This window comes from Leptonotus elevatus, chromosome 8 (genome assembly GCF_054856555.1).
Source record: "Leptonotus elevatus isolate MCC_2025b chromosome 8, RoL_Lele_1.0, whole genome shotgun sequence".
In the NCBI taxonomy this organism is placed as follows: Eukaryota; Metazoa; Chordata; class Actinopteri; order Syngnathiformes; family Syngnathidae; genus Leptonotus; species Leptonotus elevatus.
The window spans coordinates 3,443,514-3,466,652 of NC_141246.1; the positions used below are offsets into that span (position 1 = coordinate 3,443,514).

A 23,139-nucleotide genomic window follows, 5' to 3' on the forward strand; every position below is an offset into this window, starting at 1 on the left:
TGACGCTGACATGTCCTACACGTCCTCTGTATCATTAAAGTACTCACAGGTTGAAAAGAGTTGCCAATGTACGACTTACCTTTTTTGGCCCAATGAGCCATGTAGAGCCAAAATGGATGCCTGGAGGCATGCGGTTTGTCGCACCCAAAAAGCCAAGAAATAGCATAAAAACCATGAAAATATCAGAATTATATCATAAAACAATGTTCTTTTTTTATTCCAACATATAACTATAAATAGAGATGAATAAGAAGATGATTAGAGGAACTGTTAATTTTGCAGTGGTCTTTTCCATAAATTCATTAAAAAAAAAATACTGTATATTATTATTTCCAGGTAAATATGAACAGTTTTTAATTGAATTTGTTTAGCCTCTTTACCTCCACCTGTTGTCCATCCACAATACTACAATGTTTTTTCCCATTCAAGCACAAGAGGTTTCCCGAAAAAGAGCGGACTATAGAGGACCAAAATTGCCAAAACTAAAATTAAATAAATGACTAAATAAATGACTAAAAGCGAAAACAAAAAACGGATTTTATATATATATATATATGTATATATTATTTCTATTTACATTTTTTTAAATTCAATTTTCAAATTATATTTTATTAAATCCGTTTTTTCCCCTCACTTTTAGTCATTTATTTATTTATTTAGAATTGTAGCAGTTTTGGTCCTCTATAGGACCTCATAAGGGTCGTAGTTAACTGGATTGTATCCCAGCTGACCTTTTGGCAAGAGCACCCAGGGCACTTGCAAACAATTCTTCTGCTAATGAACAAAATGTCAAGTGTAAGGACGGAGGCCATTTTGTCCAAACCTGCTTTTTGGTCACATAGCATCTTTAATACCACCATTATAATAATTAGGATATCAAAAGTATGGAGTATACATTACATTGTTTGCATTGCGCCACACAAACCGGAGCTGATTTATGTCGGTATAATCTTTCCTTTTCCCGCATTTTCTTCTTCTTCTTTGAGTGGTCTCCACATTGTGCTGATCCGTTGAGCCTTTGTTCGGGAAGAAGAACACTGAATTGGACATGATGCGATAGAAAAAGCTTCCAAATGTTACTTGAATCCTATACTCTACTACTTTCCAATACCGGTGGTAAATCTCCATATAAGTCACCAAAAAGTCTTCTGTTAAGTCTTCTGGCCTTTCCTTATTATTATTATTTGATTTTTTTGTTTTTTTTGCAGTCAGGTTCTCGTTGAAGCTGTGGGAACAACAGTCTCTAGAAGCCATGCCTGTTTTGTTTTTGTTTGTTTGTAACAGTCCCAGTAAGAATCTCAGGAGTCCAAAGGTATGTTGAATGTGTTGAGACACCAGAAAAGAAGAAAGAAAAAAGAAAACCAAAAAGAAAAGTAGTCAAAGCGCTCTCCTGGCTTACTTGACGCGGCGTCTACACGCTGGTGATGGAGGCCAGGCAGTTGGCGGGCTTCTGGAGTTTGTCGGGCTGCGGCGGGGCGGGCGGCTCGGGGATGGCGCGGAAGCTGAAGGGCAGCCCCGCGCCGCCCGGGCCCACGTGGTGCCCGGGGCTCAGCGCCGGGTTCTGGCGCCTATTGCTCTCCACGATGCTGGACGTGTTGGACGCCAGGCTCTCGCGCGTCCTGGATGAGGGAGACGAGACTTTTAGTGGAAACGTCAACACGCAATTGTTGACTCAGTGGGAGGATAATATTGGATAATGAGCCACATGCTGCATCATCAAGTGATTCAGCTGCTGTTGCATATTACCCACAACTGTTTAGCTACCAACGTTAGTTAACAAAAGCGAACAAAATGAGTTATTTAAAATTCAAACAAAGATAAGCAAATGTTTAACATTTCAGTTGTTTTGACATTTTGACATTTTTTATCGGGATTTATGCCAGGTGGACTTAACCCCGCCCCCATCCACATCAATATCTTCCATTCTTATGACGATGCATAAAAAAAGACAGCTTAGCGTGTAAGGGCCTTTAAATATAACCCCAATAAGGTTTTGAGGTCAGCAGACTCGGGTCACTGAGTGGAAGCCAGGGTTCAAAGCAAACATGGCGAATCAGCATTTAGCTGTTATGATGAACTGAAGTTAGCCCCAAGTGTAAATTGTTTTAAATCCAGGTTAAAAACGACACTTTTTTCATTCAACAAATTTTCCAAAATCTTGCACTGTATGTTCTTTTAGTAACTTTAGCAAGCTATTTTTTTATTTCTATACTTTGCTTTTAAACGTCTTAAAGTGGAAATCACCCTCAAAACTTTCTTGACAATAATGTGTTACTAATCTAAACATGGCATTCTGACTAATATTACATTTGTGGAATAAGCGTTGTGAAGCAAAATACAGCTATCCATCTCAGGGGGCGGCCATTTTGCCAATTGCTGTCGACGACCAATCACAGCTCACTTCTTCTCACGTCTTTTTGTCTTAATGCTCGCTATAGTAGCAGTAGCCATCAGAAGACTGTAAATTGCCAGTTGATCTATTTAATGGCTGCTAAAAAGATCAAGTACACAGCCGTGGAGCCTTTTCTGCCCGATGCGGAAGAAGGTCTATCCTGTCTAAAATGATCCCTATTCTGCCTTAGTCGCTCCCACACGCAGGGACTCCGCGGTGTTAACTGGATTCAACTAGTATGTGTGCCAAAGAGACCTAATCGACCAGGTACCTTATACAGGACGGGGGGAAAAACAGCAACAAAAATATGGCTTAGATCAGGGTTCACCAATTCCGGTCCTCGCGGTCCAAAGTCCTGCAGGATTTAGATGTTTCTACACCTGATTCATATAATCAGCTCATCAGCATGCCTGATAAGGATCCTGATCTTTAGCATCAGCTGTATTGGTAGACAGAAACATCTAAAACCTGCAGGACTGCGGACCTCGAGGACCAGAATTGGTGAATCCTGGCTTAGATGGTCAATGCATAAGGGGTTTAAAAAAAACAACCTACTACCCAGGGCTAGGGCAGGGATGGACAAACTTGGTCCTCAAGGGCCGGAGTCCTGCAGGTTTTGGATGTTTCCCTTCTCCAACACAGCTGATATATGATCAGATCATCAGCAAGCTCTTGCATAAGCCTGATAACGTTCCTGTTGATTGGAATCAGCTTGTGTTGGAAGAGGGAAACCTCCAAAACCCGCAGGACTCCGTCCGGCCCTCGAGGACCAGAATTGGTGAATCCTGGCTTAGATGGTCAATGTATAAGGGGTTTAAAAAAAACAACCAACTACCCAGGGCTAGGGCAGGGATGGACAAACTTGGTCCTCAAGGGCCGGAGCCCTGCAGGTTTTGGATGTTTCCCTTCTCCAACACAGCTGATATATGATCAGATCATCAGCAAGCTCTTGCATAAGCCTGATAACGTTCCTGTTGATTGGTATCAGCTTGTGTTGGAAGAGGGAAACCTCCAAAACCAGCAGGACTCCGTCCGGCCCTCGAGGACCAGAATTGGTGAATCCTGGCTTAGATGGTCAATGTATAAGGGGTTTAAAAAAAACAACCAACTACCCAGGGCTAGGGCAGGGATGGACAAACTTGGTCCTCAAGGGCCGGAGCCCTGCAGGTTTTGGATGTTTCCCTTCTCCAACACAGCTGATATATGATCAGATCATCAGCAAGCTCTTGCATAAGCCTGATAACGTTCCTGTTGATTGGAATCAGCTTGTGTTGGAAGAGGGAAACCTCCAAAACCAGCAGGACTCCGTCCGGCCCTCGAGGACCAGAATTGGTGAATCCTGGCTTAGATGGTCAATGTATAAGGGGTTTAAAAAAAACAACCAACTACCCAGGGCTAGGGCAGGGATGGACAAACTTGGTCCTCAAGGGCCGGAGCCCTGCAGGTTTTGGATGTTTCCCTTCTCCAACACAGCTGATATATGATCAGATCATCAGCAAGCTCCGCATAAGCCTGATAACGTTCCTGTTGATTGGAATCAGCTTGTGTTGGAAGAGGGAAACCTCCAAAACCCGAAAGGACTCCGTTCCGGCCCTCGAGGACCCGAGTTTGCCCGCCCCTGGAAACAGAAGCCACGGGTATGTTGGGGCCGTACCTCGGTGAGTTGAATCCGCTGTCCACCGTGACGCTGCTACTGTCCATGCTGTCCAAACGCGCTGAGTGGGCCGACTTCTGGCTGCTGCTGTTCTCTGTCTCCTTGGGGCTGAGTAAGGTCAGATTGGTCTCCAGTTTGCGCTGCAGATCATGCTCCTTCTCCCGCTGCAGTAGCCACTTTATGGTTCCCTCCCCGCCGCCGCCGCCGCCGCCCACGACGCCGCCCACGACGCCACCCCCAGAGGTGCCGCTGCCACCGCCGTTACCGCCCGCTTCTCGATGGTCCTTGCCATCCTCCGCCTTGGCCAACTCTTTGTGCGGGTCCTCCTCCGCCTCCTCGTCATCCTCGTCGTCTGAGACGTTGTAGTAGTCAAAGGAGGCGGATGGGACGGTTGGCTCTAAGCAGCCCTGTAACAGCGCAGGCGAGGCCGAGGAAGCGGCTGAATTGGAAGGCTGCTGGGGCTCAGGATTGTCGAGGGCCTCTGTTGATTTGGCGTGCGAGGCTTTCCGCAATGTGCCAGACTTGGTGTAGCTGCTGTCCGCGTAGCCCGCGGGCAAGGCATTGTGTGGCGGTTTGAACAAGGTGTCCTTGCTGAAGATCTCCTTCCTCTTGATGGACATGCTTCCGCCGCCGCCCCCTCCGGGGTCCACGTTGTGTTGGTGCGGTGTCAAGCGGGCGCTCTGCGCCGGCTCCGGCGTCTGGCTGGGCGTCAGTCGCACAGAGCCGCCGCCGCCGGCGCCGCCGCCGTTTTGTCCCTTTGCAGCCGACAAGTCCTCCTTGTACTCCATCTTGTGCGGAGAGGTGAGGTGAGGCGTTTGGCGGTCTGCCGGAGAGCCCTTTCGGCGTCCCCCTGATGAGGTTAACGTGTCATATTCTGATTTTGCCTGAGGCGAGGGGGCAGTTAGGATTGTTTCATTTGACGTATTGCACTGGAAGTACTCGTCCGCTGCGGGCTTTGGAGAAAGTCCCATGAGCTCATTGTACGTCGGCAGGCTGTCTCTGCTCTTGTTCCTCTCCATCGTACTGCGGACCCTTAACTCGTCCACGCTCCCTTTCCCCAAATCAGGCACATTGAAATCCGAGTGGAACTTAGCAGCAGAGAACATGATCCTTGAGTAGTGGCCGGATTTCTGCGTGGCGCGCAGGGTGCCGTCGTCCGTGTAGTAGTGGCCGCGCTCGTCCGACCCGGCCTCAAAGTCTTCCGGCGGGCCCAGCGACGGCCCTTTAAGGGAGTTGTCCATGGACCGCGACCGCTCCTTCGCTTGGTCTGACCGGTCGTGACGCGACTTGCGGTCCTGATTGTGACTGTGACTCCTCTGCACCCGAGACTGGCACGTGCCCCGAGAGGGCTCGGGAAAGGGCATCTCCGTCCTCCTCTTGGCGAGCTCCCCGGACACGTCCCACTCGGGCGTGACGGGGCAGCACGACTCTGTCATGTTGGGGTTGCTGTGGACGAGGTACGTGGCACCGCCGCTCCGCCGCCGCTCCAGGGTGTACATGGCCTCACGAGGGGAGCGCACCAACGAGTGGCTGAAGAAACGGTAATCCCTTTCCATGAAAAGAAGATCCCAGTTCGAACCCTCTGAAGGCTCCCCCCGGGAGGTCCGCGGCTTGCTGTGCGAGCGAGACTTACCGTGCGGGGCCCGCCGGTGGCCGCGACCCCGTCGGCTGCGGGCGCTGTGCTGCGCCGACGAACCCGCCTTGTGTTTCTGCGTGCGCTCCTCCTCCAGCCGCTTCATCACGGCCGTGTGCCGGGCCACATTCTCCACCGTCAGGTCGGGGTTGATACGCCGGATGATCTCCATCTCGATCTCGCGGGGGATGGGCGCGGCAGGCATGTCCTCGTCGCGCAGCGGCCACTCCTCCGGCGGAAACTGCGCCGAGAAAGTGGCCAGCTGCCTCATCTTGTCCTTCTTGAAGCTCAGGCGGAAAAGCCGGAGACCGAACCGCTTGGATTGTTTCTCGCTGCTTCCGCTCCCCTCTTTCTTTTTGGTCAGGGTGTCCGTTTTGTAAGGGAACAAAGTGACGCTTTTGCTTTTCTCTACCGGATCTTGGGGTGCTTGCTGGGCAGGTGGGGACGTGAGAGGAGGCGGGTGGGGGTAGGACGGCGGTTCTCCTCGGTGCTCCTTGCTCGCCAGAGGTTCGCCGCCGCCGCCGCCGTGGTCCTTCGGGGTCTTACTCGGTTGGGGGTCGGCCTTCTGCTGCTCCTTTGGTGTCTTACTCTGAAGCCTGGGCGGCTCCTCGCGTCGGGAGTTGTACGAGTCATTGTGATTCTTGCGGGAGGTCCTCTCCGACAGGCAACCGGGCGTGGATGGCGTGACGTTACCCGACTTGGGCGAAGTACACTGCTGAGGTTGCGGGTGCGCCTGTCGCTCCTGCAGCCGGTCGTCCAGGTGGTACCACTTGTTGTTGCTTCGGATGAGAGACGGCGTGATGAAGTAGGTCTGAGGTGTGACGATGAAGTAGCCCTCTGGAGTCGGGTAGATCTTCCTTTCTCGCACCAGCATGTTAAGGGTGTGTCGCAGAACCTCCAAGCTGGGTGTCGGTACGCCTTCAATGAAAACACACAATACGTAATTTTTTTTTTTTTTAAAGTAGCTCTCAAAGCATCCTTCACTACATGCTCAACCTGTAGCTTTACTTCATTTGAGTCATGGGTTAGTTTTTGATTTTTGGTGAGAGAAATTGGGTAGACCGTGGACTGGGTGCCAGTTTATTGCGGTTAAAGCTACTCCAATACTAGTGCTAGGGAAAAAAAGTCGACCAAGTCGGATAAGTCGACTTTAAAAATAGGTCGACTAAAAATGTCTGCCTCGAAGTTCCGCCAGAACAATGTTTGCGCCGCCGTCCATGTTTCTACATTTTTTTTGCATGCTCACATAGTGGACAGGATGTTGTTGAGCTCATTGTAGCTAACAAGCACCTTGGCTCCACTTTTACTCATGAACTATTGTTGAAGCATCGTCTGCAAGTGACTTTTAAGATGTTTGCGCAATGTAGACTATTACATGTGTAATGATGTATGTGTGAACTACATGGTAGTTATTGCTCTCCTTAAATAGTCATCGCTAGCGCGCTAATGCTAATCGCGATTGCTAACCGTTAGGCATAGGCTTATTTTGTTGGTGTTCAATAATGCATACAGAAGACAATGAGTAGTTATATCCACTCAATTCAATTCACGTTCAACCTTAGTTTAAAAAAAGAAGAAGAAAGGGGTGGGGCTGGATGTTCGATTTTAAAAAAGACTCGATAATGACAGCCCTATCCAATTCGATACCATTCATCCATCAATTTTCTGGAATGTTTGTTCTCATTTGGGTCACAGGTGAACCAGAATCTATCCAAGCTGACTTTTGCCAAGAGAGGCAGGACTGTTTGCCAGTTTATCGCATATAAAGCTACTCCAAAGCCATAACATCCATCCATTTTTCTACACTGCTTGTCCTCATTAGAGTTGTGGATGAGCTGGAGTCTGTGCCATCTGATTTGTGGCAGGAGATGGAGAGGTGCCAAATTTAGGTCCAGAACATAAAAAAAACCCTGCCACAGTTTGGCTTTCGCCACAGGTGCTTCTAATCAACTGGCAGGTAAACAAGCTCTATCTATCGGATCTATCGCAGAGCACATATAAACAAACGAGAATTCACATTCACATCTTTACCTTACAATTGAGAGTTTCCCGAACCAAACTTTGAACCCAAATCGCCTGACCATAAAAAAAATATGTGCTGACATCATGCTGCCGTTTTGTTGAAAAAGTAAATATTTTCAGAGTTCAAAATTATTAACATATTAGTATCATGCATTTGGGTCTGTCTGTATGTGTTTGACAAGAAGAAGCGCAGAGTAGAGCCACAGAATGCCACGTTAGCTATTGATCCATTCGTGCCTCTTTTTTTTTGTTCGCGGATGGCTTGCGTACTTTTTTACGTGTGTGCATTCTCCCATCCAGACTTCTGACACACACACACACACACCTTTAACCTGGAAATTTAATTTGTGCGCAACCACCAAAGAAGCCTGACTCACTGAAGTCTGAGTCTCACTGTAAATCACGCAGCATGGAGTTTGGAACGTGCCATTTTTGGAGTCTCCTTAAAAAGGACTACTGTAACTTGGAGGTAATAGGTTTTGTGAACTTGCAACCATTTGTGATCGTACGTCATGCGATTTCTTTGCTGTAATCCCTTCATACCAACTACGTCGAGCACAAAAAAAGAAAACGGCCGGACGAATATGTGCAATATGAAGTGACATCGTGTGTAACGAAACGCATTGGGGTTCCGCAGGGCTCAATTCTGGGGCCGTTGCTGGTTTCATTCTATCTGGGTTCCATCTTAAGGAAACAGCGATTGCGATTGTTGAGTTGAGTCAGCGTCTTAGCTGCATGATTCGAAATGCCAAGTTGAGCAACTCTCGTTCTCGAACTCCAGTTCGCCGTGACCCAGATGAGCACTAACGCTGCAGAAAATGTATCATACTTCATAAGCAACGCTTCTCTCGTTTCGGTACTATTGTAATTTCATGTGTGTGGTAGCAACTTACCCGGGAAGCTGGCAGTGAGGTGCTCCACCAGAGCCTCCTGGCTGACGGGCTTGTGCGCGGCGTTCATGGCCGAGATGGCCAGGCACAGGATCTCGCCCAGCGGGATGAACTGTGACTGGCTGATGGGCGACATGCTGATGGGCGACACGTCACCTGCCAGGGAGAGCGAGCGAGCAAGAGAGAGAGAGAGAGAGAGAGAGAGAGAGAGAGAGAGAAAGGAAAAAGCATGGCTCGGTGAGTGAGAAAAGCGATGACGTAATGGTCAAACGGTTCTAGCTCCACCTCGTCCTCTCTCTGTTTCACTCTCTCTCTCTCTCTCTCTCTCTCTCTCTCTCTCCTCTCTCTCAGCTTCCTGTTTGTGTGTTAGCTGCTGCGGCAACATTCGACAATGAGAACTTGGCACACGCGCGCCACGTGCTGTCGCCTTTGTCAAATTGAGCGAGCTTCGGCGTGGCATCACGAGCACTGAAGTCATCCTGCACTCCGTAATCGTAACCCCCCCCCCCCTTCCTAACCCTACTATACAACCTCAAACGACACCACGCTGGATGGTCAGTGGAGCAACGCCATGACGTAATGTCCTCATCTCAACCAACATAGCTCACGTGCACACTTTGGAGTAAACACCACAAGCTTGTATGAGGGCTACACAATAATGCTATTCTTAGGCTCTTTTGTAGAAGTGTACGCAGTACAAATCTAACCAAGATTAAACATCTTAAATCACGGCAAGATATGCTTGCTGTTTTCGACCAAGGTATTTCTTCTTACGGGGCAAGTTTATGTGCAAGAGCATTTCACTTGCTTAACAATCTTATCTTTTTATTTATGAATTATTTTTTTTTTGCATTTCATTTATACAGGTAAGGCAAGAACAAATTCTCATTTGCAAAGTTGAGGAAAATCCTACAACTACATAGATAACAAACTGTACCGTTTAATATAGTTGCACAGTTGCAAGGTTCAAAATAGGTAGCCAAAAGGAGTGCAGGGGGAAAAAAAAAACCTGCTGGATCTTAGGAGTGCAGGTGGTGGTATGCATGGTGAGCAGTGAGCTCTCAGAGTGAGTGATTGTAACTCACTAAGACGTAGAGCAGTAAATATATTTTATTTGGTTGATAAATTATGTAATAGATCTTTCATTTAATTCCTTTAATAAAGAATTTGCCACTTTTTGGAAGTATTGAACAGAGTATGTGCTACACTATTTCGGCGGCCGGTTTTGAATATGTTTGCCAAATCAAAATGTCCAGTTCCATTGAAAGTAGGGCTGCAACTAACTAATATTTCAATAATTGATTATTCTTTCTATGAATCTATGAATAGGATAAACAATTCTTAAATTTCCATTCCTTTATTCAAAAAACAGGACATCATTTCAAACTGTCAGAAAGTCTGCAAACATGTTGATCATTGTTTTCCAAAGTAAAAGCAGGTGTTTGCAAATATCTTATTTTGAAATGAAAAAGAAAAGACAAAGATTATCCCTAATCAGTCTGCTTCCATGGAGGACTCAAGAGATCTGAGAATATTTATTGATAAGAGGCTGAAATTTGCAAAATTTGAAATTAAACAAGGTCTCTTAATCAGTTAGTTGTTGATTAATTGATTACTTGTCGCAACTTTAATTGGCAGATAATTGTCTCATGTATTCCTCATGTCATTTTCATTATTACTTCTTGTTATTTTTGTCAGCCCAGTGTAGCCCAGTTAGTGCACACTAGTTATGTAGCTACGTTTTCCAAGTCAAAATTTCCTGTCACATTATTTCGTTTCAGCATTGTTATTATTGAGCTCGTTTTTGGAGTGCGGTGAATGGAAATGTTTTTTTGTTTTTGTTTTTGTTTTGTTTTTCTCGAGGTGACGCACCACTCACCTGACGCCCGAAAACTCGACGGGGACGGCGAGAAATGGGGAGGAGGAGGGGGAGGAAGGTGCTGCTTCTGCACACGGATGTCTTTCTCCGAGCCGGCCCAGGCCCGCCGAACGTTGCGGTTCTTCTTCATCGTGACCCCCTTGTTTTTTTTTTTGTAAGGGGCGGTGGGGGGGTGAAGGAGGGCAAGGGGGGAGGTGGACCAACCTCAAGGGCTCAGCGCCTCCCCCGCATGGGGTACCGAGCGTCCCGCTAGAGCGATGGCACACCGGACATGGCAGGAAGAAGCGGCGTGCGTCTCATTGACGAACGGCGGCGCGGTGTCGGCGGCGGCGGCTCGTGGCGGGCTCCCTCCCGGGAGGCATCACCCGGCCACCATTTGCATGCGTGGGGAGGCACATTACGCTCCGATGCGGGGAGGGGGTGAGGGGTGAGGAGGGGGGTGGAAGGATGCTGAGGGAAGGCGGGAGGTGAAACGGGGTAAATCTAATAAAAATAGAAAGGGTGGAGGGGTTGGGGGTGTCGTTTTCAGGATCGTTCTTTTCCCATCGAGGCCCGACAATATCTCAACGTCGTCCGGAAAAGCAGCACACACACACACACAAAAAAAAAAAAAAAAAAAAAGCATCCAAATTAAAGCTCCTGCATTCAGCCTAATGGTAGTACGCCGAGCGGCGGGGACGCCACGTTCACCTCCATCTTTATCCCCGTCGAGCGCCGCCACACACACACCGAGACACCCCCGTCGTCCTTCTTTTCTCTCTCTCTCCACCCCTGACAAACACGAGTAAAGGGCGGGGAGGGAGATAAAAAACACAACCAAAAACGGGAGAGCATAAGAAGGAGAAAGAAGTCAAGAATAGACATCCAGCCTCGATGGCGGCGGCGGCGGCGGCGATCCGTTAGCCGTAGCATCCATTCATTAACGCAGGGGTGGGTGGAGGGGAGGGGGCGTGTGTGTGGGGGGTGGGGGGGGGGGGTTGTGTGTGTGAGAGAGTCGGGGAGGGCGGTTGGGGTGGTTTGGGAGGGTGGGGGGTTGGGGGGAGGCAAACTCCAGTCAACGGCTCCTCTTCCCGCCGCTAATGCTGCAGCTGCTCCCAGCACCTCCAGGAAGGGTGTGTGTGTGTGTGTGTGTGTGTGTGTGTGTGTGTGTGTGTGTGTGTGTGCGTGTGTGTGAGCGTGCGTCTGGGTGCGGGGTGGAGGTGAGGGAGGGGGGGGGGTGACTACTTAAAAAATAAAAAATAATAAAATCCCCCCTTGGATGAAGTTAGTTGGCTGCATCTTCACCTTGGTGACTTTTTATGAAGGGGTGGCCACAAAATGGCACGTGTTTAGTGTGTGTGTGTGTGTGTGTGGAGGGGGGTGGGGGGGTATGGTTAGGTGGGGGGGGGCATCTTGTGGTGTCACAACCAATCTGCTCCAGTTAGTGACACTAAAGAAGAGAAAAGATGGGGAGAAAAAGGGAAGAGGGGGAGCAAGGGAAGGGGGGTGGACCAGCACGCCAGCCATTTTATTCCTCAGTAGTGCTGCAACAGCCTTTGTTGCCATGACGACGCAAGCCGATGAGCTCATAGCTGTTACCTCGTTGAGCCCCACTCCCCCCCCTCCCCCTCCTCCTCCTCCTCCTTAAAGTGGCAGTTGCTCATAATAGGAGCTGGGGAAGATGTCATACGTCATGTGACTGTTTTATTGATTTGGCTTCATTGTTATTCACTTCATACTATAAAGTTCATAGGTAAGCATAGGCAGCACGGTCAACACGTGGCCGGCACTGTTGCCGCGGCGGTTCTGTGTTCAAATCCGTGTGTTGGTGTTTGCGATGTTGACACTACTCTCAAGTGTCGTTGATGTTTTTTTTTTTGTTTTTTTATAAAAATACGTTTTATTTGGATCGATGTTTACAAAAACAGAAGTTTCCAAGTTAAATTATGTTTAGGGCAGACTAAATATTATGAGAACAAGTTGATGTTTTTTTTGTTTTTTGTTTGTTTTGTGTAGGTGTCTTCTTTACTTAAGTGTCTTTCATGTTTTTAAAAACAAATATAGCCTACATTTAGCTCGACAGTTACAAAAATGATGTAGGTTAGGTTAATTGAAGATTCAAAACTAGCTTATGTTTACAGCAGGCGTATAAAATCGTAAACATTTTGAGAACATAGTGAAGTGCCTTTGACGTTTTTATGAAAACATGTACATTAGACGCGATGTTTCGGGTGAATTTTCTGAAGAGTCAAAATTGTTTTCGATATTTATGCTTTGTTCTCTACACACAGGGGGCTTTGATGTTTTTATTAAAAACATTTTTTTGCAATCTTTACAAAAAATATGTAGATAAGGTCCAATGAAAATTAAAATGAAAAACGACATATTATCATGAACCATTTGTGTTCAGTTGGTTGCTTAAGGGGTTAAAGCACCGCAACACAGATTCTCATAAGAATCGCGATTCTCATTTAGTACGATTCAGAATCTGTTTTAAGTCCCAAAATCGATTTTATTTAAATGCCTTTGTCTGTGTGTGCCTTTATTTGGAGCGCTGTTCATGTTGTACCCGGTTTGGCCACTGAGGGGAAGTGTGGTTCCACACGGTCTAATACACTGTTAAGTTGTAGCCACATTAGAAAGTAGAAGTAAAAAGTCACAATTACAATCAAGTTATTCCAATAAAAGTTGTTTTTTTGCAGCGTGGAGCCGTTCTTTTGAGTGATAAAAGTGCCGCGAGTAGCGCGCTAATTAGCATTAGCGAGTCAGACTGGTGTAGATCATTACAATTCCTTGCACATCTATAGATTGAAGCAAAAATCATTGTCAATCAAATCATTTTGAATAAAAAAATCGTTCTCAATCGAAAATCGATTCTGAATCAAATCGCAAACCCAAAAATCGGAATTGAATCGAATCGTGAGACATTCAAAGATTCCCAGCCCTACTATTTACCATTAGCATTATGCTAGGAGGAACTTTTTTGGGCAGTTGTTTGGCTGTTATAAAAAGAAAAGGTGTAAGTCTGATATTATGTCTAGTTTGACAGTAAACGGCAAGTGGGAGTGGCATAAAACAGCTGGAATTGTTCACTATTTGCTCTCATCGTAAAGAAAAAACAGTTGAATGACAGCTCGCATCATGGAAAATTCAAGTCGGGTCACTCGTATCTCAAGGCACCGCTGTGCAGTTCGAGCTTTTTTACAGCACATCATCTAAACCTCATATGAGGAAAGTATCGGAGAACATTCCTGACTTGACAAAGGTTTTCCCGTCATTCTGTACCGGGACGCTCCCTTTCCTTCCAGGCGGCTAACGCTGGGAATTTTCAAGAACAAAAAAAATGCTTTTCCTTCCTGCTGCCTCAATTGTGTAGCCAACGGATACCAAGACCCCCAACTAATGGGATTTAATGGTCACTGCTAAAAACCCTTTGACAGAAAACACACAACTTTCATCCGCTGGTTTGAAGAAGCGGTGGGAATTGCAGAGAAACATTAAATCGTATCACTGCACTGAAACGATACTTTTGTATGAATCCAACTCGCTTTTCAAACGGAAATTAGCGAGGGTGATACAAAAATTACTTGCGACATAATCGATACATAATGAACCAACCCCAAAAAAAACATGTTAGCTTTCCAAAGGAATTCTTTAAGACTAACGTGCAGAAAACGCCAAAACTGCTTGAGAGATAATCGACTATTAGAGAAGCAACTACAGTACGTATCGATATCAGCATCCAACACTGTATAAATGATTTATCACAAACTGATAACAATATGATAATTCGGTCAGCTCGGTGTGCATTGATATTTTTGTACAAGCCCAGCTAACTTTTTAAGACTAATTCATCAAGCGTGGGAAATGTTATGCATCGTATTGTTACTTTACAGAAAAAAGACAACCGTATAAAAACTGATAATGACACCATACTTAACCGTATCAATGTTTTGTAAAAGAAAAAATCCAGGTAACAAAAAAGGCGTTGAAATTACATTTAACTCATTCACTGCCATTGACGGCTATAGACGTCAAAAAATTCATTTGAACTATTTCTATTAGTTTAACATGTTTTCCTACTTTTGTTAACAAGAGTATGAAAACCTAAAAAAAATGTTTTGTAAATTTAGAACAGATAGAAAATTTGTGTTTAATCGTGAGTTAACTATTGAAGTCATGCGATTAATTACAATTAAAAAAAAGACGCCCCTAATTTTTAATAATCGTTTCTTTTTTTCAACAACAAAAAAAAGATTATAAAAAAAAAAAACATACCCTTGCTAGCAAAAGTGGGGAAAAAAATTATAATAGAAATAGTTCAAATGAACTTTTTACGTTTACAGACGTCAATGGCAGTGAATGAGTTAAGCACCCTCATTTTTAACACAAAGAAAAATAACATGATTATTTCATGTGCAGTACTTTATCAATAGTATAGCACAATTGATCAAATTGATATATCAACATTACATTAATATATATTAATTGCGCAAACTCTTCACTGTCTGTCGTTCATTTGATTTTACGTATCATCATCATATAGGGGTGAGTACTTTGTGAGTAAAAAATAAAATAATAATCACACGGCAGCATAGACGCTACATTTCGTGTGTAGTTTGTTTAGCTAGTGAGCTATTAGCTCTAAGACAAACATTCCTGCGCTTATCAGTGTTTTGCTTCAGTGTGCTTTCCCACACAGACAACCATTCAAGCGCAAATTTCCACCTTTGCACCACACATACTACTATTATTACTACTACTACTACTAGAGTACTACTAGAGTAGTATTGCTGCACACTCAACCAATAATAACAACAAACAGCACATCAGTATTGTAATGAAATGTATATAGTGTCCAAAATCCAGCAACATTTAGGGCAGATAATCATTTATGTATTTATCTTAATTTTGACAAGATCCATAATTTATATTGTAATGTGTCACACGATACATCATTTCAGCGAGCGCCAAAGGATTCATTGATGTTCTGGTTACTTGTGTTTTTATTGTGGCCACACTTTGACAATTAGTCCTTTTATTATATTTTGATCATGTTTACAATATAGATATACAGCAGTTCCCTGAGATACGAACGTCCGATTTATGAAGAGGTTTTAGACGATCAGGATTTTGGAGCCGTGAGTTAAAAAAAAAAAAAAAACGATAACCAATCACCGATCCGATCAAAAAATGGACCAATCTAAATGTTTACTTGCTATACAGTCGAACCCCGCTTTTTACGGGACTTAGAACCACCCTGGCCCACAAATAGCCAAAATTTGCATATAATTGACGCCCATTGAATTGCATTGAGAAAAAAATAGTGAAAATTAAACCCCCCAAAAATTCCCATAAACACTGATAAACATTTAATGCAAGGAAAATGGGGTGTTAACTCCCACATAAAAAAAAGAAACTTTGAAAAAATTATGAGAAAAAAACTTAACTTATTAAAAGTGATTTAGATTGTGTTTACTGTCATTTCTTATTTTGGGGATCCGATCAGTGACACCATTGATTGATTGGCTAATATGACATAACCGATCACCAATGTTCAATAAAATGCACAATATCTGCCGATCCAACCCAGCCGATCAGTTCCCGCGTAAATTCCACTAACGAACATTCGTAGATATGAACAACTAAATGATGATCTTAAATGACAATTATATGTTGAAATTGGATATAAAATGACACAAACAATTCATCTTACAAACAGCTTTACGTACATTGGGCACGTAATGAGATACAGACAGACAGAAAGACAGACAGACAGATGGATACATTTATATGCACAAGGAAAATTCACTTTAAGAATGTATTCAAGTAAAAATTTGCAAATATAGATATTACTCAGTACAATTGTACTGTATATACTTTTTACGATTATTTAAATAAAAATACCTAACGAATAAAATACAATATAAATATAACACATGTAATATTGTTAATATTTTATATGATAAAACAACCATAATTAAATGACATTCGTACCATGTTATTTATTGTAGAATGTTTACAGGCAAACATATATATATTTTTAAATCCTACAATGTAAAATGTTTCTATTATTCATACAATTTAAAATAAAATATAAAAATACAAATATTTACTGAGTGTGTACTATATATTACATAAATAAATCAAATAGTGATTCATCAAATAGTTTTGATTAGAATAAAATCAATAATGAATGAATGAATGAATTTATTTCGAACATGTATATAAAAAAGAAATTAAATTAAATTAAAACATCAACTAATACCAACTAATTGTTTTGATTTCACATCATTTATATTTACGTTATTAGAATTACACAACTATAACAAATCATTAAAAAAAACATTAGATGATGCATAAATTTGGTAAAATGACGTTTTTGATGCAAAATGTTGAAAATCAGTGTGTGGTGGACTGGACCAACCTATGGAGGTGATGTGAAAGCCCGGCGGTGCCTTCAGGGTCCTTCTTGTCCATCCGTTCCTGAGCACTTGGAGGTGATCTTCGCGGCCGCGGATGAGCAGCACATGCTCGTCGAGCCAGCCCAGGAAAAAGACCTCCGCCAGGGCCCGGGTGAGCGCCTGGTTCCAGAAATGTCGCATGTTGGTGGCCTTGAAGTCCGCAAACACCTGGTACCCCGTCGGCACCGGCACCGGTACCGGTACCGGTGACGGGACCGAGGTCTCGTCTTCACGGTGGCCGCTCAACCTCGACAGCACCACGGCCAGCGAGTGCGGGGCGATCCCGAGCACCTTGTCCATCACCGAAGTTCACAGTCGCAAACCCGGCTCCGAAATGGCTCCATTTTGTCAAAACTTTTTTCTACAAGTTTCTTCCAAATAAATTTCAGTTGTTTGTGGAGAATATTTAGGTTGAATTTGAAGGGAAAAAAGAGCAACCAAACAGTAGCGTGAGCCGCCGTTGGTGCATTTGAGTCAAGTTTGGAGAGCGGGCAAGAGTGGGGACAGTTGCGTTCATGAATACTCGGAAATTTCTCTACGCTTGCCCGAAGAGGCGGCAAAACTTCCACCTTTACGTAAAAGTCTTATTGATCAAGTCCTAATTTTTGAAAGTACAAATGAAACGGCAAGTATGTGGTGTTTTAAAAGAGAAATTATCTATTTTAAGACATCTCTTTTACAAAATAAGAAGACTCAACAATGCCTACTGCTCGTTGATAGGAATGACAGGTTGAGTTTTTCTGAAGTTCACTTTTATTTTGAAGAGATTACGTCACGCTACGTCACAGTTGAAAACAAAAACATTCCGAATAGTATCACAAGATTTGTTAATCCAGTCAAATATCAAATGTCATTGTCATTAAAAACAAAACAAAACTCAATTGGAATGTTTGTATCAAAAGATTTAAAGACCTTTTGTGAAAATAGTTAAAATTAGGATTTGCTTGGACAAAGTCACAACAAAGCTTGTGCATGAAAATTTGCATGAAAATAAACACAAATAACGCATTTGATTGCCAAATCATAATGGATGAAAGAACTTTAAGGGCAATATTGTGATATTAAAAAACATTTTTTTTGGAGTCTTCTGCCAAACAAAGCATTTTGAAACTATATAGACCATGATACTTTGTGCCTGTGAGCCAACAGGAAGACGACAATAAAAAGAGTGGCCACGCCTATTTTTGTGCCCCCCACCCATATCGTGACCTTTTTTTTTTTTAATGCCACAATATCATGATAATTGTATCGTGAGGTTTATTATCATCAGTCTCCCCCCCCCCCCCCCCCCCCCAAGACACCTTACATAAATGTTAGCACCATTAGCTAAGGAGCAGGCAGCCATTTTCCTATTGATGGCCATTTTAGGTTTCCCTTCAACACCTTCCATACTTAAAAACAAACTTGCGAGCAAAAATGCTTATCAAACATTACCAGCATTATGTAGGTTAAATATTTGAGCCTTTTCAGTTGTTTATAGATGCTCTGGTGGACTGTACATACTCAGTAGGGCAAAAGTAGGTAGACACTAGTGGCTTCATAACTCCCTGAATTGTGTAAACAGCAAACACACAAGAAAATTCACAACGATATGAGCATTCATCATGAAATGCTTAACATAAAATAATACCTACGAACTCCATTGAAACGCATGCAAACTAAAAAAAAAAGATTTGAAAGCGATCTAGTGTGGGTCAGGGCACAAAGTGCATCTCCTTGGTCAGCATGGACACGATACACGGGATCTGCTTCTTGGCGTCGAAGCCCGGCGCGTTGGAGATCGACTCGAACTCCAGCGCCACCTTGTGGTTGACGCGGGTTAGGATGTGCTGCAGCTCCAGCGTGTGACCGTGCGCACTCAGCATCTCGCACAGCGACTGCATGAACCACGAGCCCGTCATAGTGTTCCTCCACGAGTAGTAGCCTGCAGGGATGATAAATATACAAATTCATGGGAAATAGGACAGTTTATTGTGTCATTGCAATTATTACTTATAACATTTAAACTTTTTTTCCAAAGCTGTAATTTGGTAAAATGTCATGAAAATATACATAAAATTAATATATGACATATGAAAAAAAATCAATTATGAAAAAACAGGAAAAGTGTAATGGTTAAAAAATCTCTCTCTTGGAATTGTAAAATTATTTTTTTCCCCTCCGGTAATACTACAAATTACGACTTATTAGAAATGGAAAAAAAGCTATAGCCTAATACAGTGGTTCTTGTTTTGTTTTTTTACACAAAATACCACTTCAAAAAAATACTTAGCTGACCAAGTACCACCATCATGAACAACTTAAAAATACAGTTGCAACAAACAACAAAAAAGTGACAAAAGTTTTTGCTTACCTAAATAAACATTTAAAAAACATGTAGAATTTAAAAGTAAAATAAACATTTACCTTACAAAAAAAAGAATTTATTGTAAAAAAATTAGAGATTCCAATAATGTCAAAAATAATTATTTATGTTTTTCCTCACAATATGAAATGAAAATGATAACTATGAAAAATATAAAATAAAACAAAAAAAATATTTGCATAAAAAAAAACAAATCAGAAATCATTATCTTTGTCCTCACAGTATAAATTTGATTCCTTGTAAAAAAATAAAATAATTTTTTCTCGCTTTCCTCATAATACTACACCCCAAAGATCAGATATTTTTTACAATAATGATTAAGAAAAAAACTCATGCAGCGTATGCAAGATGAGGATACCTGGCGCAGTGGAGTAGGCGTAGAGGAAGTCAGCCTCGACGGGGATCCTGGTGGTGCCATCGTCGGCGCTGTCCGTTTCGATGCCGGCATCCAGTTCGGTGCCTCTGCACGCCTTTGCCATAGAAAAGAGCGCCAAAATGACATTACTATGTTTGTTTACATTACAACTTTATCAATTTCCTGTAAAAATGTACATTATTTTCTCTTACAATATGTCAGAAATTGCTCCGAAAATTATGGAGAAAATTAACTCATTTGCTTCCAAAAACGTATCAATACCTTCAATTTTAAATATTTTAAGTGTCCCAAAGACGTAGTTATACGTAAAAAAAATATAAAAAAAATAATATATATATATATATATATATATATATATATATATATATATATATATAATAATAATATATATATATATATATATATATATATATATATATATATATATATATATATTTTGCTAGAGCATGAGAAGGCTTTGACGCAGCCTCTCAACTGCCAAGAACGATCGAAGAAATGGTAGTTATTACACAAACGGCCAGCAGGTGGCAGCAGAGCAAAGCAGATCAAGCAGGGCCATGTTGAAAAAAATCTTTTATTCACATTTATCAATAAATCCGTGAATAATGATGAAACTCAGTTATATTCTAATGCTAATTGATGCAAAACGGAAACAGATAGAAATATACTTTTTTTTCCTGATGAAAGAAGAGACTCTAATCTTTCTTAAGAGTAGGTTCCATGTTTGTATAGCAATAGAACACAATATTCTACAGGCCTTGCAAAATCAGTCAAAATCCAGTAAAACAGCCGGGAATGAAGGGGGTTGCTTCAGTGAAAATGGCTGCGAGTGAATGAGTTAATTGGAATAACTGCAAAAATCATGACTTTCATCGTAAATTAAAAAAACTAAACAGGGAAAGTGTTTTTGCTAACCACAAAAAATAAAATGAAAGTCTAATGAAAAACTAGAGATGACAAAATAAAAATAAAATTATTATTACAGTTACTCGTCACTTTATTCTGTACACTTAAGTTAAAAAATTTTTTTTTTTTAAGTTGCCTTGATGTAAGTTTTGTACCAAATGAGCGCCAGTACCTGTATGAAGAAGAGTTTGGGCTTGCCCACCAGCGTCTTGCAGCGATCCCCGCGGAAAAGCGACGTGAGGTATTTGAGCTCGATGGATCCGTCGGTGCCGAAGAAGATGCCTTCGTCGCCGTGACTCAGCAGCACGCACACCAACGACGCAAAGCCGCCGTGATCTTCCTTGGACACTGAGGAAAAGTTATGGATTCATTGAAGCCAATACTGATTCCGACGTTTGGTGGAATGAAATTCTGATAACCGATGAAGTAAAATCATATCATAATGAATTGACTAACTTTTTTTTTTTTGTGTGTAGGAGTGACTTTATGCGCTCACCTGCAGTTAAAACCTGTTTCATCTGTGTCACTGTCTGGTCATTGTAAATTTTGCACTTGTAACCCAACTTGGCGAACACTTTCATGGCGTTGGCCGCGTCCACGTCGGTACCGTTGCGTTGATTCATGCCTGCGACGACAAAAACAACATTTGAATGAAAGAAGGAGAAGAAAAAAAAAAGACACACCGATGTTCACTTAAGATTTCGTTCCAAATCCAAAAGTGGAAGAGGAACTTCAAGAGAAACGTGGCTCCATGTGATGTGACCCATGTCACACTCGTACTTGTGGTTGCGTTCACTTCCTGACGGACATCCGACGACAGCGTTAAGAGTCAAGCCGAGGCTCTTCAAATTGCATTTTAGTGTCGGAACTAAATGGCAACAACAATGTTGATATATAATAAGTATACAAAAGCTGTTTACGAGGGCCCGACCGACATGGACTTTTTCATGCTGTGCCGATTCCGATATTTGGCAGAATAAAATTCCGACAACCAATTAACTCATTCACTGCCATTGACGGCTATAGACGTCAAAAATTCATTTGAACTATTTCTATTAGTTTAACATTTTTCCCACTTTTGTTGTATTAGAACAGATATAAAATCATGCGATTAATTACGATTAAAAATGGTAATCCCCTGATACCCCTAATTTTTAATAATCTTTTTTATTTAAGATGATTAAAAATTGGGAAAAAAAGAATTACAATTATTATTTATTTATTTTTTTAACAAAAGATTACTAAAAAAATTAAGGGTGTCAGGTGATTAAAATGTTTAATCGTAATAATTGCATGACTTCACTAGTTAACTCACGATTAATCACAAATGTTATATCTGTTCTAAATGTGCCCCAAAAAATTCTAAGTTTTCATACTCTTGTTAACAAAAGTGGGATTTTTTTTTAAACTAATAGAAACAGTTCAAATGAATTTATGACGTTTATAGCCGTCAATGGCAGTGAATGAGTTGATAGGGTGATTAATTTTGCAGTAAAAAAAAGAAGAAGAATAAATTACAGACGTAAAAAAATTATGAACAAAAAAGTAAATATTCAGATATAAATTACAATGAATACAAAGTTAGAATACAAATAAAAACAACAAAATAAAAGATACAAATTAGACATAAAAAATGTAAATACAAAAAGTGACATTGTAACATTATATTCTGTAAATTGCAACTTTTTAAAATATTTTTTATTACAACTTTCTCTTGCAAAAGTAAAAAAAAAAATTGTAAAACACCCTAATGTAATATTTAAAAAGTTGCATTAAATTATGAATTTACCATAGTATTAAAATATTACTGTCACGTAAATTACTTATTTCATGAAACTAAAATTGTGACATTTTCTAACAAAACTGCAGGTCCCAGAAAAATGACCACACACAACCAGTCTATTATTATTCAAAAACAAAACAAAACTTGAAACAGAATGGAAGAAGCTCTCAAACATGTGCTATTATAGATACATCGATAGATAGAAACCTGTGTTCCTGTCAAAGTTCTTGTTGTTGATGATGATACATCGTCCTATGGAAGGGAACTGGAGGCTGTATCTGTAACTGTGTGACTGAGCTGGCCGGGCATCCACATCTATGGACCCCTCGGACCTGGTACCAAGCACGCACACACATAGCTTTTTTTTTTTTAATCCATCAATAAAAACAAATTAGCAATAAACTGCATGACAAGGGCACAGTGCGATTTGCTTCTTTGCTAGCTGGCTAGTTTGAACTCACGGCTCTCCGTCGCCTCTTCTCGCGTCCGTGTAGTCAAATCCAGCGGGCACCTTAGCCGACATGCTTACTACACGATTAATATTCACACGTACTCCGCTTTGAGTGATTACACACAATTAAATGGAAGTTAACCCCCGGCGATGAGGTAGACTGGGAGGGAGCTAAGTGAGCTGCTGCTAGTAAGCGACGCTTAAGCTAAACAAAAGATAGTGACGTCACGCCGAAAGGAACGCTCGTTTTTAGATAACGCGCTTGCCTTGTGAGCGGTGACTAGTACAAAAAATTACATAAACAAAATACATTTGATAAAACTTACAATTGTTTTTTTTTTAAAA

General features: G+C 42.2%; 2 protein-coding genes across 4 annotated transcripts; both read right to left on the minus strand.

The window, feature by feature from the left end:
• Nucleotides 1-824: 824 nt before the first annotated feature.
• Nucleotides 825-17,366, minus strand: stox2a (storkhead box 2a). Of its 3 annotated transcripts, XM_086081746.1 has the most exons (5): nt 16,877-17,366; nt 8,595-8,747; nt 4,047-6,597; nt 1,400-1,619; nt 825-1,016 (listed from the first exon to the last, which is right to left on the minus strand). In XM_086081746.1, the coding sequence occupies exons 1-4, from the start codon at nt 17,211-17,213 to the stop codon at nt 1,412-1,414; spliced, it is 3,249 nt and encodes a 1,082-aa protein (XP_085937872.1). In that variant the 5' UTR covers nt 17,214-17,366; the 3' UTR covers nt 825-1,016; nt 1,400-1,411. The 3 variants fall into 3 exon arrangements, with proteins under 3 accessions (XP_085937872.1, XP_085937871.1, XP_085937873.1); XM_086081745.1 differs by having other exon boundaries at nt 825-1,619; XM_086081747.1 differs by lacking the exon at nt 16,877-17,366 and adding an exon at nt 10,471-11,424 and having other exon boundaries at nt 825-1,619.
• An 847-nt stretch (nt 17,367-18,213) lies between these two features.
• casp3a (caspase 3, apoptosis-related cysteine peptidase a) lies at nt 18,214-23,015 on the minus strand. Its single transcript, XM_086082637.1, has 6 exons — nt 22,805-23,015; nt 22,551-22,675; nt 21,057-21,185; nt 20,733-20,908; nt 19,637-19,748; nt 18,214-18,837 (listed from the first exon to the last, which is right to left on the minus strand). Exons 1-6 carry the CDS (start codon nt 22,864-22,866, stop codon nt 18,608-18,610), a joined length of 834 nt encoding a protein of 277 aa, XP_085938763.1. The 5' UTR covers nt 22,867-23,015; the 3' UTR covers nt 18,214-18,607.
• Nucleotides 23,016-23,139: the final 124 nt, after the last annotated feature.